Source organism: Nannospalax galili, unplaced genomic scaffold (assembly GCF_000622305.1).
Source record: "Nannospalax galili isolate Female #2095 unplaced genomic scaffold, S.galili_v1.0 scaffold709, whole genome shotgun sequence".
Classification (NCBI taxonomy): domain Eukaryota; kingdom Metazoa; phylum Chordata; class Mammalia; order Rodentia; family Spalacidae; genus Nannospalax; species Nannospalax galili.
Window position 1 is genome coordinate 2,241,003 of NW_008360314.1, and position 18,514 is coordinate 2,259,516.

At 35.3% G+C, this 18,514-nt stretch overlaps 1 protein-coding gene across 1 annotated transcript in view; it reads left to right on the forward strand.

Moving 5' to 3' along the window:
• Nucleotides 1–18,514, forward strand: part of Dok6 (docking protein 6) — a 523,930-nt gene that overhangs the window by 196,311 nt on the left and 309,105 nt on the right. Inside the window, exon 3 of the mRNA XM_008824928.2 lies at nucleotides 18,261–18,375. Coding sequence (XP_008823150.1) covers nucleotides 18,261–18,375 — 115 coding nt within the window. The remainder of the gene's footprint in view (nucleotides 1–18,260; nucleotides 18,376–18,514) is intronic.

Genomic DNA, 18,514 nt, shown 5'->3' on the forward strand with positions numbered 1-18,514 from the left:
ATACTCTTAAAAGCAAAATTGTATAAGTGCTGACAGCATATGGGGACAGTTGTGTTGGACACTCTCATTTTGGTTTCATGAAGAAAAGGCTTGAATGAAAGAAAGAATACTTGAATGAGCTTTTACTTGATATACTGTGAACTGTTTTCAGAGGTTTGGTGTGCCTTGAAACATGTGTCAGAAGTTTCTAGAGTGAACATCATTTATATGAATAAAATTTTCTCTACATTTGTCCTTTCACTCATGAATACTTACCCCACCTATAAAGATTTTAGATTCCTGAACAGGAACACCTAGTAATATACATGTTGGTTCTGAAATGATCACATCTCAACCTGTATTTTGCTCATATCACTGACTAACAAACTTATTTCACATGCTAGTCACTTAGGTAACGCTCAAATGAAAATAAATATAGAATGCTGTTTTTACATAGGATAAAAAAGGAGGGAATGACCAACATATACTGCTCCACTTAAGTAAGCGTCTGAACAACTACACATCAGGATAAAGCAGCAGACGCCAGGGTTAAGCCTTGGGATGCAGGGAATCAGAGCAGATCTTCAAAGCTGAGACCTCAAAATAATAGGAAACTCCCAGAGCTCAGTTTGATCTTTGCAACATTTGAATTGAGGCCAATTAAAATGTACCCAATTCTAAGATATCCCCCAATAAAACAAGAAGAATTATTCCATGTGACAACCATGCCTGAAAATTAGATCACTTAGTAAATGGATTTATTAAATTATAACCTCTCACATTACTGATAATATGAACTGCATTTGTTGAAAATAACTGTACAATGAGTCTGACCTTAATTTACAGTATATGGAGGTAAGATTTATATTTGAAAAGATACTGTATGTGCTTTGGTTTTTCATTTGATAGTTGAAATTGAAGCTAGTGTCTTGAACTCTTGTACACTTTAGGCAAGTGCTCTGTCATTGCGCTGTATCTGCAGCACCGTTTAAGCTTTTAAGTAATCCACTATATTCTCTTTTAAAGCAGCCCCCTATAGTGGCAATATATAAGAAAATACAATAGTGTAAATCATTTTTTAAGTGGGAAATTGATGGAGTGATGGCGCAGTAGTTTAAAGCACTTAACGCTCTTTCAGAGTACTGCTGTTCATTTCTCAGCACCCACTTTAGGTGATTCCCAGCTGCATGTAACTCCCTGCAATTCGATGCAGTCTTCTATCCCTGTCACCCGTAAGCATGTGCACATATATAAAAATAAATAATAAAAAAACTTTAAAAGAGGAACAAATAGCCTAATTTAAAAGTAAATTTCCCTCCCTGCAAATGCAAATAATACTCCACACACAGTGAGAAGGTGATGTTGTGCAGTGTACCATGAAAATTGTAACTGTCACTGTTGCAGAACTCATTCTGCTTCACAGATGAATCTAAGAAATTATTGAGATAATTTGTGTCAGCTGTACAAAAATTTGACTCCAATTTAGATAATAAAGGTAGCTTGTAGCATCAAAAGAGCCATTTTACATGGTAAATCAGATAAAGTGAAAGAATATTCAGAATTGTGATTCTGTTTTGACATTTCCATCATTTCTAAAGCATCTTAACGTTCCACAGATTTAGATCAAATACCTGTAATTACTCCTTCAGAATATGCTTGGTGCATTTGGGTTTTTTTTTTAAATCTTTTTATCTATCAGTGAACTTTGTTTAATTGTGCACCAGCAGACACAGGCAGCAGATGAAATGCCATGTTCTGAGAATAAAAGATTCTTCTGCCATTAATGGAAAGTTAGATACTGTACTTGTGAAATGAATGCATATTCATCAACAGCCTAAAATTTGAAAAATACTTCAATAAGAATATATTCTTGAATAATATTTTGCACCTCATTATAAATAGCTATTTAGCATATTTCACTCATTAAATAGTAATGATTCCTTGCATTTATTTTTAATTGATGTTGTAGTTCAAACTTTTTAAAGTGAATACTTCCCTAAAAATAATAGTGATGCTTCTATTGGCTGTTGAACAATTCTAGCCTGTAGATCAACAACAATCACAAAACACATTTTGTTTAAAGAACTGTGGGCTTTGTGACTCAGTGAAATTACTTGTTTTGATGGGAGGTGTTTTATGTACTTAATTTGGAATTACTGTCACATATAATTTGAAGAAATGGTTTAATTCCCAATACATAATGTGAAGGAAAGCAAATTGTTTGCTTTGGTTGGTTTTCTTTTATCTGAGAAAAGATCTTTGAAACAGACATACTTTAATTCATGCAAACACGCACACACATACATACCTATACACAGACTGTGAATATATGCTTTTGAAAGGCAATAACTTCCCCTAGTTTTTTTGGTTTATTTGTTTAAGTCAATTCAATTTAGACACTAAGCATACTGTGAAATTGAACTTTAACTTGATTTTCAGGCGTCTGGAAGTCTCTTCTAGTCCTTTACTGACAGTTTTGTACAGATTGATCTCCAACGTCATGTACTCCCATCATGGAGCCAGACTTGTCAGCTTTGAAGCTGGCTTGGCAGGTCTCTTTCCTTATATCTTATTCCAGCTGGATCTTGCAAGTGAACTGATGTGATCAATTCCGTCACTATTGCCAGCACCCAAGTTAATTATGAAGTTCACACACTGACAATAAATGGAGAATAGTTTTAATTTTCTTATACTGAGTAACAAATTACCATAAACTTGAGGTAGGGGTGGAGGTGTTTAAAACTCACAGACCTGTAGGTTAGAATTAAAGTTAAATCAGACTCAAACAGCTTAATGGCTTTGTTGTTTTCCGGACTATCTTACATAATATGCTATCAGTCTCTTAAAACTTGATAAAACACTATTTTGAAATCCCCTAGAAATGAGCCTTTTGCAGAGTCCCATATTTTCTTAGTAAAATTTTCTCATTTATTCTATTGACAGTCTTAATATTTTGTACTTTCCAAGACTCTCATTCTTCTTGCTTACAGTTCAGAAGTGTTAGTGTGTAGTTGTTTATAAGCTTTCTACTAATAACTAGATGTTTAAAAATTTCCTCTTTTCCTCATGAGCTTGGTCTGCTTCTGCTTTCTTTAACCTAACTTGCCAGAGGTAATTTTCATTAATCTTTCCAAAAGGAACTTAGGGTTTTGTATAATTTTTCCCTTCATTTCATTAATTTCAGCCTTTATAATTCATTTTGTCATTTCAGTTATAATTTTCAAGCTCATTCATTCTTTAGAAATATACTATTTAATTTTATTTGTATGGGGCAATTCATTTTAATTGTATTAATGATATAGAATGCAATGATTTTTATCTTTTTAAGGATTTTTATAACTTGCTACCTTTACAATTTATGTATTCCATTTTATGTGTATGAGTGTATGTGCATGAATGTAACTACTTCTATGTTCAGCAATGCCCACAGAACACAAAAGAGTAGTTTGGACCCCCAGAACTGAAGTTACAGATGGCTGTTAGATGCCAGGTAGGTGCTGGGAACTGAACCAGGGTCCTCTGCAAGACCAACCAGTGGTCTTAACCACTGAGCAATTTCCTCAGCTCCTACCTTTATAAATTAAAAATATAATCCATATATTCTGGAAAAGATATTTGGATTGCTGTTGATAGTAGATAAATGTGTACATGTCTACCTAGATAATATAAATTAGCTTGATGATAGTAACTGTATTTTGACGGAAGAGTTTCCATCTTTGCACATGAAAAAGATAAATGTTACTATTAACTTTCTTGTGAAGGTCAGATAATTTAGTCATCTGTGATTAGACAATAATATTACTTTATACTTTTCCATTATTGGTATAATTTCCTGAGTAAGTTACTGTGCTTCCAAAATTCCTAGAACTGAGAGTATATATGATGCTACTTTTAACATCTCTATAAATTTACCTGAGACCTGGGTTGGGTGGACTGTTTATGCAACCAGGATATGAACTTACACATTATTCATAGGTTGATACTAGGTCATAACATAGAAACTTTTTCAATAATTTTTTTAATTTTTATTGAGCTTTTGTACATTTAACGACAGTTCTTAATCAAATTCAGACACCCTCCCCCATCAATGTCCTCAGAGCCCCCACTGGACCTCTTGTATTCTGCCATGCATGTTAAGTCCTATCCAGTCAAGCATTTGTACCCAAATGTCCTTCAGTGGGAATTCATTCACTGGAGTCTAATCAACCTAGCTAGAGATCTCTGTTAAGGCCTGCTCTCCCTAACCCAGTAGTAGTCAGTCTCCCATAGTTCCCAGATTAAGGCCAACCTGCCACCCACTTCCCTCACTCTACTCTGGGCACATGTCTGGTTAGAGTTGGCATGGGTCCTGTGCTCAATGCCAGCATTGCCACAAGTTTACATGTGCAAGCATAACATACAATTTTTTTTTCCTCTGACTTTTCTATTCTGGTTGGAATCTGGCTTGTAACAATCTTGAAGGTCCTCCTATGTCATCAGAGTTGGTACCTAATCATAACGTGTGTCTTTAGAACAGCTGCACAAACATTTTTAAAGCAGAATCTAAGGATGTCACTTTTCACGCCACCAGCTCTTGTTCTTATCCCTGTAATAGTTGAAGTTTAGTATATAAAGATAGGCTAACGATATTGGTCACCTCACGGCAATTTTATTCAGATGCCAGAAACTTGCATTAAAGGTTGAACTTGTCTCTTCAACTTGTATTTGTTCCTATTTTTTGAGTCTAGAAATGCCAACAAGATCCAGTTCCTACTAAGGAACTTCTGGCAATTGATGGTTGCTTGGAATGGGGAGAGATAGTCTCTTAAAAGAATGGGACTCTTCGTAGGCTCCCATGGATGGACCCACACTGAAGGACATTTAGGGACACAAATCAAACTCTATAGGCTTCTATACACACACACACACACACGTACAATAAATTGGGTGGGGGCAGTAGGGGAGGTGTGAACAAGGATGGGATCTAAGTATCATCAGATTATATTGAATGAAAATGTCAAAAATTCAATAATTTTTTAAAAGCCTCAGAAAAAATACTATCAGTGAAACTTACTCAAATACAAGCTGAATATTTAAGATTCCTGTGAAATCACATAGCATATGATTATGGACCATGGAAGGATAAGGAAGTATTTTTCCAACAAATATTTGATCTCTTTGAAGAGCATGGAATGAAGTCACACAATTTTGCTTCGAGAGAGAGAGAGTGGCACTCCCAATTTTTTTTTCCAAATTTTTAGGCTTTGTATATTGGGTTGATATCAAGTCCTACATACCACTACTTTCTTACTGATACTAGTTTGATCAAGCCTATAAGAAAAAGTTGTTGTTGGCTCTAAATACCACAGAGCAGAGCAGAGCCATCCCCACTGAAACATGCTTCAGTCCTTCTCATCCTGAACTTTGAACAACCTCTCCTGCAGGTACATGTCCTCTCCCTCTATTGACCAGTTCTTGAATTAAGAATAAAGTACCAGCTCAGTAACAGGTCAGTCTTGCTGTTGGCCCCATCAAACATCAGCAAGTTCATTTTCCAAAAGAGGCTTTGTACTTTGCCTCCTTTTCAATACTTTTCCCTCAGGATCCCAAGACTGACAGAGCTTGTTGACAGGGAGGTCTTGCTTCAGTGGATCTCCACCTTCCCTGTGACTGTGCATCAGTCATTGGCCCAGGCTCTGGGGAAATTGTGTGAGGATCTGCATGGACAATTTATTACCCAAAGTCAAAGAAAAACTATGTGCAATGCTTTTAGGAGACATAAAGCCAAGAAGGATGCATCCCTTGATTTTTTAAGAGGCTAGTATCTTCTTAGGGGAATTAGACCAAGAATAAAGTTTTTCGTGACTGTATTTTCTTTGCATCGAAGAATCCTAAATTTGTGACACAAATTATGTCATTATAAAATAATTGTATGAAACTATATTGCTTTCTCAGGGCTGGCCTAACAAATTCTCATTCTCCAGGTAGATTAAAGTCATGTCAATATAGTCTCACAGATCTAAAATCCAGAAGTCAGACACCAAAGTGCCTGCCTTTGTCTTCAGAAGGCTGCCTCTCTTCTGTATCTGTCTTCAATCTCTTGCTGCTCTAACCTTAAAGGACACTTAATAATGGATATGAGACCTGCATTAATTTCATGATGTTCTCTCAAGATTCTGTACTTAATCATATCTCAAAGCAAAGACACATTCACAGGCTCTGGACTTAATACTTGGACATTTGTGTGTGTGTGTGTGTGTGTGTGTGTGTGTGTGTGTGTGTGTGCATACTGAGGTCAGAAGTCAACCTCCAGTGTCATTCCTGAGGAGTTTGAGACAAGTTCTCATTGACTTAGACCATACCATGTAAGCTAGATTCACTGGCCAGCAAGTCCTGAGATCTCTGTCTGCCCAGTACTAGGATTAAAAGCATGCACCACAATCGCACATTTTTATGTAGGTTGTTAGCATCAAACTCAGGCCTTCGTGCTGGACAATAAGCATTTTACTGACTGAACTATCTTTCCAACTCCATTAGACTTTCTTTTTGAGGAGCTTTATTCAACCCCCTTTATTAATCATGAGATTTGATTTTTTAAAACGACTAAGTTAAATTAGAGTTGCTGAAGTGTAGCTGTTAATATCTCCAATAAAATTAAGTTTTTGAAATATCAGTGAAGCATATTATATGGCGAACTTCTATATGTGGGGAATTAGGCATATCAAGTATCTTAGAATTTATCCCTATGTGCTAATTTTCCACATTTCCTACTCTTAAGTTTCTGTTTTATAAGAAAATGTCAAAATAACTTTTGAATAATTGCATACTAAAGACATCCTGTGTGTCATTCTGCCGTCCCCATGACTGAAGTCTCTTCCTGGTCTAAGCTTTAAAGTCATTTTTCCCATGGATAAATCACATGATGTTCAAAGTCAAGGCTATTGGAATAATTATTGGTAAGTGTACAAGTCACAGAAATGGTATTTTTGGTCTTTATTTTGGCCAGGATTTTTATTGTGTCACTGTTCCCAAAATCAAGACAGCTATTTTCCATTGTAAAAAAATAAATAAAGTTGGAATGATTTTCATTATGAACAACAAAACTCCCATCTCAACTTTCTGAAGTAAATTATCATGTACTATGGCAGGAAAATAGCTAGTATTAGAATTGCTTTACAGAGTAACTCTTAACCAACAAATAAAATCAAGGACTTCTTACTTACATTGTTTTCTCTGTATGTTTGTTGTCTCTTCATGATTGCCTCACCCTCCCCAATTCATCAGAATGCCAACTGAAGCATGTCTGAGTCATAACACCCAGGCAGGCCACTTCACTAGACAAGAGGGCTGGCTTCATCAGAAAACACTACCAGAAGCCACTGGTAGACTTCTGTTCACATCCCATTAACCGTATTTAGATCATACTCTCTTCTAAACTAATCATGAGTTTGGAGACTCTTACCCTTGAAATAGTGAGTTTTACAGTAGTACTAAGGCCAAGTGACTCTCACAGGGCACAAATGTTCTATTACAAACAGGTAAATAACTAAATAAGTTAGATTCTGATAAGAGCAAATGAATTGAAGCCTTAAGCTGTATAAACAGCCAATAGTGACTGTTATACATTTAGTCAATCCTCAGTAGCCGCAGAAGACTTATGCCACTTTAAGCAACAAATATGTAGGTGCTCAAATCTCATACAAAAAGCATATACCCTATGTGCATCTTCCCATAGACTTTAAATAACCTCTAAATTACTTATAATTCCTAAAATCATCTAAATGTGATATGTGTCATTCTACTGTATGGCTTATGAAATAAGGAAAATTCTCTACATGCTCAGTAGAGACATAATCATTTTGGAATGTTTTCTTTGTGGTTGCTGAATGCTCAGATGCCGAAAACATGAACACAGGGGTCTAACAGTAGTTAATGTCAATTCTAATATAGCTGTATCTGTAATGACTCATTCTAGAAGATGCCTCTCATAGCATGGTTTAATATTTGAAAGTTTATATCTGCAAAAGATACAATAGACAAGGTTTTCAGTTACTCATGATGAACATGCAGGGATATTCAAACAGTAACCAGTGGGAGGGCTGTGTCACAGCACATGATGTCTTTCATGGATGACTTTAAGAATGAATTTGCTTTGACTTTTTTCCACTGGAGTACATTCATTTTTATCAGAGAAAACAGACAAATTTAAAGATGTGGCTACTGAAAAACTGATGATAATACAGTTTAAAGGAAACAATAATACGGTTTATCAGTCTTCATACAATGAAGTATACAATGTATAAAGTGATTCCAATATTTATTTTTTAATATTTTTTAAGTTTTATGTGTATGAGTGTTTTGTCTGAATTTATATGTGTACCTATGTTGTGTGGTACTACTGGAGGTCAGAAGAATGAGTCAGACCCCTAAAGTAACAGACAATTGTTAGCTGTCATGCGGATGCTGGAAATTGAACCCAGGTCCTCTGTAACTGCAGCCAGTATTCTTAACCACTGAGCAATCTCTCCTGTCCTGATTCTAATATTTAAATTTATACTATGAATTCTTAGAAATCAGCATGCAGACACTGGTATTTATTAAGTGAAATAATCACTATGAAAATAACCAGTAAAATTTATATCTATTCTTTGTGGGAATATATTTTAAGGAATGCCTCCTGTCTTATCTAACCTTATAATCAAAGCTAATCTTAGGTTTTGAAATGATTAAACACTATCTAGTCAATCTGCCTCTGCACTGTGTAATCAGCTTATTTAAATTCAGCTAGCCTTTAAGAAAACTATACAAACAATCTTACTAGACCTTGGGCTCTTCTTGTAATCAACTTTTGCAAACTGAACTAAACACAACACATAGCTTTAATCTTAAATTACATTCACTAGTTCTCTCTCATGACCCTTCTTTGCCCTAGCCCAGAATCATGTATGAATGTAAAAATACCATCGCTGAAAGCAATATAGCAGGGAACAACTAGCCACAATATTTTGCAAGCACAGGGTGGACCTAATTCTGTTTGTGGAAAAGGCAGCTTCTTCTGATAAGACAAAGTTCCTCAGTCCCATGCCATGCTGCCCCCAACTGTTTAAATAAACGAAGGCAGTACACAACTTCTGTTGGAGAAACAGTTCCAAGAGAAATAAGAAAAGAAATACTTGAGAACAGACCCAGTTCACTCTTGGTTTTAAGTGACTCCAAGAGGTAGACTGTCTTCCTGCAGGTATTGCTACACTGTGGCATCAACCAAAATTCCTACTGCAAAATAAATTCTGTATCCTAATAAAATTTTCTGAAACTTGCACTAAAACATACTATTTTATGCCTGATGTGGTGGCACATGCCTTTAATTCCAGCACTCGGGAGGCAGAGGCACGTGGGTCTCTATGAATTTGAGGCCAGCTTGGTCTCCATAGTGAATCCAGGCCAGCTGTGGTATATAATATATACATATATATATATTTATATATATGTCTTTTTATAGGCCTTTGATAGATAGATAGATAGATAGATGATAGATAGATAGATAGATGATAGAGACAGACAGACAGACAGATAGATAATTATCATAATAATATTTACTCATAAGATGAATGAGAAAGAACATGATTAACCTGCTCACTTGAATCTTTTTGTTCTAAAAATTAATTTTCTTTGGCATTTCAAGAGATAATTACATTTAACACAAGAAATTTTAAACAGATAGGTAGATACCTACTCTTGTCATGAATCCAACTGCTAAAAGACACGTTTTTATAATTGTAATGCATATATTTCACCTTTCCATATTTAAATAATATACACACAATCTTATAGTAGCAAAATCTGCATTAAGTGCTGATATCTAGTTTAATTTGCACAGTTAGTCTAAAAAATGCAAAAAATAAATAGTATGATGAATTTTAAGTTGTACCATTTATCCTAATTTATTTATTCTAAATGTCACTAAGCAGGTAAAACCTAATTAACAGGTAAAACAGGTAAAACCTAATTAACCGTTGCAAACTATGAAGACAGTGTTCTCTCTGATATTTGAATTTCTTATTTGTAGCTCCTGAAGTGTCTAAGTATGTTCGCCATCTCAGAGCAGACAGTCCAAGAAAACAAATTTGATTTACAGTATTTTTCTCCAATATGATTAGAACTAAGTTTACAAATGACTAGTGGTCTTCATTATGAAGCAAACATGGCGAAAAGTCACACAAATTTTATGCTGAAATCTAGCTATGTAAATAATAATTAATAATGGAATTTATTAATGGAATCACTACTTTTAATTATTGAATCTACTATATGACAATGAATAAAAGCCAAGAATGCATGTGAGTTGAGTTAAAATTCCAAGAGAAAATGCCCCAGTAGGAGCAAATTACTATCTCTGCATATGACTCTTAGAAGTGTGATTGTTAGTGTTGTCTACTTGACAGAATCTAAACCACTTGAAGAAGGCCTCCAGCTTGCCTGTGCAGTATGCCTTGGTTACTTTAATCCATCTGGGAATACCTTTCTTGATTCTGGGTGAGACCATCCCCTAGGCAGGGCACTGTATATATAAAATGAAGAATTTCAGCTGAACACTGACATGCTTTCACTTCTCTGTTTCTTGATTGTGGGTCTTATGTGACCAGCTGCTTCAAGACCCTGATTTTTTGGTTCGCTGGTCAGGATGCATACCTTGAACCGTGAGCCACAATAAATGCTTATTTCTTATGTTGCTTTGTCAGAGTATTTTATCACAGCAACAGAGAAGCAAAGACAGGAACATTTACACATATCTCTTGAACAGCGATTGCAAGTTTGACAGCGAAGCATAGGAACAGGAGGCCCCAAGCAGAACACTATGAGAAGGGCTTCAAACTCTGTACATGACGTGTTTATATTAAGGAAACCCTAGAAATTCAGGGTATCGATGGAAATTATATTTCCTATAGAGAGGAAAACCAGATGAGATTAGATTTGGAGTAATCAGTTAAATCATGTGAAGTCCTCAAGTCCTTGCTGAACAGTGAAGTCTCAGCTTTAAGGTTTTATGAAATGGGTTTAAATTCCTGAGGGGGCATGGTTACAGATTTACTTTAGAAATATTAGGCTGGAGGCAGTGAGAGCAAGATAATGACAGATGGGGAGTGTGGAGGCTGATGAGAACATAATGGAAATATCTCTGATGAGCAAGGGTGAGGGTTTGAATGAGTCATGAGGTGGTAGAGTAGGAGAATGTTCAGAATGGAATCGACAAAACTTTATGACAGACCTTGCATTCCAGATCCTTGTAAGAGTTCTTTGAGAAATTTGAATTTCTAAGTGGCTAACAAAAAAACTGTTTTTCTAATCCAAATATTAATATGTACTTGACTTTTCACTTGTTTTCAGTTCCCCTCTGCTTTGGTGCAAAAACAACAAATAGTAGTTAATACTGTAATTAAGAGAGTTTCTCTAGACAGTAGCAGCGGTGACTTTATCTTTATCATCATACTGTGGACTACATAAACAAAATGCCAATTTTATTTTCACTCACTTAATATAGTCTCATGGGCCCGGCATGGTGGCACATGACTTTAATCCCAACACTCATGGAGGCAGAGGCAAGGGGGATCTCTGTAAGTTCAAGGCCAACACATAGCAAGTTCCAAGTCAGCTGGGACTACAGGTCGACCTTTTCTCAAAAATAAAAAAATAAAAAACATAACATCATGGAAGGAGAAGAAAGTGTTCATCTTACTTAACCAAGTATCTCTCTTGGTATTGTCTTTGATGAGATGGAAGCCACAGAGCACCAGTCCTGCAGGCTGATACTGGGGAATACTTTGGAGCACTAGTGTGTTTGCTGAAATCACAAGCAAAAAGACACTGTCATGGTTGGTTTGGGTTGACAACTTAACACACTAGGAAAGAGGGAACCTCGACTGAGGAATTTTCTCTATCAGATTGGCCTGTGGCCATGTCTGTGAGGCATTTTCTTGATTTTTGAGTGATGTGGGAGGGCCCAGTCTGATCTGGGTGTCGTCATTCCTGAGAAGGTAGTACTGAGTTGTATAAGAAAGCAGGCTGAGGGGCTGGAGAACACTGAATGTTCTTGCAGAAGACCCAGGCTTGAATCCCAGCACCCACATGGCAGCTAACAACTGTCTGTAACTCGAGTTCCAGGGGATCTGACAGCCTCTTCTGACCTCCACGGGCATTGTGTGACATGGGTGCACTTACCTACATCCAGACTACACATAAAAATAATAAATAAATTCTTCTAAGTATGTGGTTATTAAATAATTAACAGGAAAAAAATAATAATTAAAAAAAAAAGAAAGCAGGCTGAGTACAGGGCACAGGCCATAGGCACAAACAAGTAAATGGCATTCCTCCCATGGTCCATGCTTCAGTCCCTACCAAAGTTCCTGCCCTGCTAAAGCTCCTGCTTTGCCTTCCCTCAGTGGTGGCCTGTCACTTGGAAAATTAAGATGAAATAAACCATTTCTTCCAAAAGCTGGTTTGGGTCAGTGTTTTTGTCATAGCAACAGAAAGTTGACAGGATGGATACTTTATAAAAATGAACAAGAGCTCCATCTTAATGAAGGGGAAAGTGACAGACAAGCCAGGTCACTGTCTTTGGGATTTATCCTATTTTCTCTTCAAATTAGTCAACCGAGCCCATTTTTCTAGGGGGGAAAAGACCATTTTTATGGAAAAAAAAATGTGAAAATGAAAGTTTTCAAATGATAATTAAAATCTGAGAAAATTCTTATCTATATTGTTGAACTTGACAACTTCTCAAAACTTACAGAAATTTCTGAGGAGATCAAGAGTGAGAACAATGATTTTTTTGTGTGCTATATAATAAAATGTCAAGATTTTCAAGATCTGCATAACTTAGTCAACCAATATTTTTCCAATGACCAGATAAAGATGCAATAAAACTGTAATGGGTAGAACATCTATGAAACCTGGTTGGTAAATCTTGATCTAAGAATATAAGAAAGTGCATAACATGATCTCAGACTCCCCAGTGCAACAGTCTTTAGAGGAGCATAGATCTACTTTAGAGACAGAATCTAAGAGAAAGAGTCACAACTGGCCCGTGCTCTGAAATCATTCTTCCTTTTCACATTGTACCTGTGTGTGAGACTTCACAGTTTCCATGTTTGATCAAAATAGCACATTGCAACTGTCTGAATTCAGAAGCAGATAAGAGAATCAAGTTGTCTTGGATCAAGATAATCATTTAATAGTTTTGCAAAAATTAAGAATATTTACACTGTTGGAGGGAACTTTTTTATTTTAAAATGCTAGTTCTTTTACAATAAAAAGAGACTACTAGTACTTTTAAACACATAATAGATAACAATTAAATATATAAAATACAAGGTATAATATCTTTTATGATAACTATGGTAATTCTGTTTTTGTTTTGTTTGTTTTGTTTTGGTGTATTGAGAAAGAGTCTTACTGTGTAGCAATAGCTGACCTGAAGCTTGCTGTGTAGAATAGGCTGGCCTTGAACTACAGAGATCTGCCTGCCTCTGCCACCCAAGAGCTAGAACTACAGGGGTGCATAAGCACATATGTCTTGGTAAGCGCTAACATCTATAACTGGTAAGCATAAGCTTGGGGGAAAGAATAAGGCTTGTTAACTATCAATTTTTGTCATTTTTTTACTATTTTAAATCAAATGTTATATCTGTAAAATGGCAGCCTAAGACCTCATACATTGACAGAGACGGGGGCAATTGGTGGAGAGGGAATGCGGGTGATTTGGTCAAAATGCATTGTGTGGGTGTATGAAATTCTCAAATAATAAAAAAAAGATATTTGTAATTGAATACTTTGCTCTTTTGTGCTTTCTGTTGTGCTTATTTTTAATATTTTATTCTTATTTTAATTATGTATATAGGTGTGTGTATCTGTGTGGGTTTGTGCAGTTGAGTACACTGCCCAAGGAGGGTAGAAGAGGGTGTCAGATCCTGCAGAGCTGAAGTTACAGGCTAGAAACAAAACTCAGGTCCTCTGCAAGAACTTTATGCACTCAACCACTTAACCATCCCTTCAGCCCCTGTAATGTGGGCTTTTCATTGTCATGTATAAACTTTTCACCCCACACAATGATGAGGTCTACAGAAAAGGGTTATATCTTTCACCTTTGACCTATCTGTACTTTAAACCATGACTTAATTAGGATTATACATTAAATAAAAGTGAAATAGCATAAGTCAGCAGAATTTTCACTTACATATGTTTATATTTACATATTAATTCTGTCACTGGTCAGATCCAAAGATTTTAAATTGTTTCCCATTACACTTTTTGATTGAGATCTGAACATCCTGAATTACTTCCAAATATTCATTTTACTCAGTTCCATGGTAACTTTGTGTTTATTTAAAGTCACTGACAAATTTTGCTAGATATATTGTGACTTTATAGTCATGTAAAAATACATTTTTATGTCGAGTTTTTAAGTGAGAAAATAATTTACTGGTTTTAGTATTGAAAATTATAAGATTTGGGGGCTGGAAAGATTGCTCAGTGGTTAAGAGCACTGGCTATTTGCGCAGAAGACCTGGGTTTGAATTCCAGCATCAACATGGTGGCTAACAACCATCTGTAGTTCCAAGTTCAGGGAAATTGATGCTCTCTTCTGTCCTCCATGGGCAGTGCATGTCATGGATGTGCACTTACACACATGCAAGCATAACATTCATACACATAAAATTTTAAAAAAAAAGAAAGAAAATTGCAAGATTTCACAATTTTAATGAATGTCAATTTTATATGTGATAATTATTTTTATTTTATGTTAGTAGGCTTTACACTAATAATGGTAACATTTTTATTTTGAAAACTAGAAATTATTTAGAAGTTGACCTAATTTAAGGACATATAGTTCCCCACAGAGGTCTCTTGGACTACTCTGACCGTCAACTCAAAAGGAGGTTTCCCTGCCTGGCACTGTATTTTTTGTTCCATAGCCTTCAGCTATACACAGGCATGGCAAATCCATATAATTTTGAGAGTAAAATGAAGATAGGAGCTGTAAATACATAGATCCTAGTCTAAATTGTTAAGATTCAGAATTTTTTGGAAGGGGAATTTTATATTTCTCATTAATACTTTTCTTTCCTGACACCTCTTTAAATTCTTAAGCTAAAGATGTGATGGCATGATAATGTTCATCAACACCACCCCTTCATTACTGTGGAAACCATGGGAACAGGATCTGCTTGCAGAAAGTCTGCATTTCTAAATGTAAATTTTCCAGTAGAGCAAGGGCTTTGTTTAAACTGTATCACCTGTCAGATTGCCAGAGGCCCTGATGTAAGGTAATCCCTAGTGCCTGCTATGTTTCAAAAATCTATCTACAAGTTTAGTTTGCTGATTTTTGCTATGAGAATAAAAATCAAATATAAATTCCAGAGTATCCATTCTGGTATTATCTTGTATTTATAAATAAAAACATTTGGAAAAGCCCTTTCAGAATTATAAATGTTTAAATGATATTATTTTGTTTAATACAGAAATTTTGTATAACTTCATAGTAGTACATGAAATTTATACTCACATTTGGAAAATAATCCTTAACTCACAGTCTTCACTGTTTTATTATCAGTTTAGCTGAAGTTAATACTCTTTGGAAATAATATCCCTTCTCAACCATAACTTCAATTTACTAGCTTAGAATAAAATTTGACTTAAACATCATTTCAGTAAATTTTTATATCTTTTAGATTTTCAAAAGTTCAATTCTATTTGAAAACATACTTTCCTGTGCTTAAAATAGAATATGTATCATTGTTTAAAAAGAAAAAAAGAAGACCAGGGTACTGGTCTTCATAAATTGAAAGATATTGTTTGTAATTTCTTTCTTGGGAGAGGAACAAACTTCAGGTAGATGATAGATCAGATAGACCGATTATAATAGATAGATGATAGATAGATTGACAGATAATTTATAACTAGATTATAAATAGATGATAGATGATTTAAAGTTAGATGATAGAATGTATATGCATGCATATATACAGATATATTTATATATAAAAATTACATTATACCAAAAATAACCGTTCCTACCATTTTAATTTTGCATCTTACTCTTAAGTAAAATAACAAGTAGAGAAGAAAGCAAATATAAATAAGGGATATATTAGAACTCATTTTCTTGGATGTGACAGAATTGTGATTAAGTATGAAAAAATTAAGAACTATTCTTAGTAGCCTGTCCAGTAACTATAAATAATAGACTTTTTCTTCTATGATGTCATATAACTGGAACACTAAAGATTCAATGAAGAGAGAAGTAACATAAAGCCCTTAGAACTGTAACCATCTAATTTCATTTTGCAGATGTCATTTTGTATTATATGCGTGCAAGTTTGGGGCAGGAACTGATCATTTTAACTAGTTCTATATTATGGTGTCCAATCAATATTAGAGGTACTATCCTCAAAAATGAGGAAGAAATTTTGAAATTAAATAAATTATGTACATTATACTTGGAATACTGTGTAAATTTTTTAGTAGGGTATTCTAAGTTGTGAATGTAATTCAATATTTTCTCTTCATCAGTCTCCTTCAAAACAGTTGACTCATGTGCAATAAAGTAAAAGCACTGTTTGCTACACAAGTAAGTCAGAAGAGAGGCCTTTATCAAAGAGGTTGCTTCTTACATTAAATCTGCTCTAGAGAGCTGTAACTGGAGAACTCAGATATCCCGACATTAGGAACATTTGGTCCCCCTGCTCGCCAGAGTTTGTAACATTGGATAGGTACATTCTCTGATCTTCAAGTTTTTTCCTATCATACAAGGATGATGCTGATATCAACTTAACAGGATGATGCTGATATCAACTTAACACGATTTCATGAAACTCATATATAGATTAAATTAAAAATCTTAGAAGATGCTGGATATTAGAAAGGTCCTTTTCCACACTTAGTGCAACTATTAAAAATACAATTGAGGTGGGAGAGTAATCACGATCTATTACATGCATGTGTGAGATTGTGAAGGAACCAAATTTATTAATAAGAACAAAATACTGGGGCTGGAGAGATGGCTCAGGGGTTAAGAGCACTGGCTGTTCTTGCCGAGGATCCGGGGTTTGATTCCCAGCACCACATGGTGGCTAACAACCACTGACAACTCCAGTTTCAGGGGAATCTGATGCCCTCTTCTGACCTCCACGAGCATTGAGTGACACGGGTGCACTAACATGCATGTAGGCAATACACTCATATACATAAAATAAAAATAGTAAATAAAATATTTAAAAAAGAACAAAACAGCAACATGTAATAATAATAATAATAACAATAATAATAAAAGGGCAACATGTACCAACACTACCTCCTGGGTCTAAAATCTCACTCTTAAGCTCCTTTAGTTCTCTTGGTGTCAGAGATCTAACACTCATTAGTTTTCTGTCCTTTGAGGTTATACTTGTGAAAATAACTAGTACACATGTTCCAAAACTTCTATTTCAATGATTGGAGCCTTGAAATATAAACCTTTGACTTAGCCCATTGGTAAGTGCCAGATGCTGTGTGCCTGAATACTATCTGGAACTTTCATGATAGGTGGGTATTAGGGGAGAGATGAGGTGCTAAATCTCATCAATATTCAACAGATATTTAATGAGAATATTATTTGTATAAAATTGTTATTGCTTACTGGGGATACAACTTTATTAAACACAGAGATACCATGAAGCTATTCTGCTTTATCATTACAACATTTCAAATACAGCTACTAATATAAACAATGGCCAAAATTGAAAGCTTAACTGAAGAAATTATGTTTTCTTCTTTATTGGTTTTGTATAGAGTTAATTTGAAATTTCTACATTTATCCCTTGCAAAGTGTTTTAAGGTATTGATAATTGGACATTTTGCTTATGCACCACAGTATAGCACATATACTATGTACTAAATTAAAAATACTTTTCTTGGGGGCTGGAGAGATGGCTCAGCAGTTAAGAACACTGGCTGTTCTTGCAGAAGACCCAGGTTCGAATCCCAGCACCTACATGGCAGCTAACAACTGTCCACAACTCCAGTTCCAGAGGATCCAACACCCTCTTATGTCCTCCGCAGGCATTGCATGACATGGGTGCACTTAGCTACATGCAGACAATACATGCATACACATAAAATAAAAATAATAATTAAAATATTTTAAAAAATACTTTTCTCATTGGAGCTATAACTCAGTGGGAGGGTGTTTGCCTAGAATGTACAGGCTTTGGGGTTGAGCTCTAGAACTTCAAAACTAAAAAGTAAAAATACTTTTCTCTTTCAAGGTAACTGAACTGCACAACATCAAAAATATAACCAGACTGCCTCGAGAGACCAAGAAGCACGCAGTGGCAATTATCTTTCATGACGAAACGTCAAAGACATTTGCCTGTGAATCAGGTAAGCAATTTCAGGCCCATGCACATCTTGAGGAAACTGAGTTACTTCTGAGATAATGACTCTGACAGTTGAAGCTGCCCATCTGTGTAGGAAAACATATTGTAATGAGAATCTGTAAGAAGTTCAACATATTGATTTC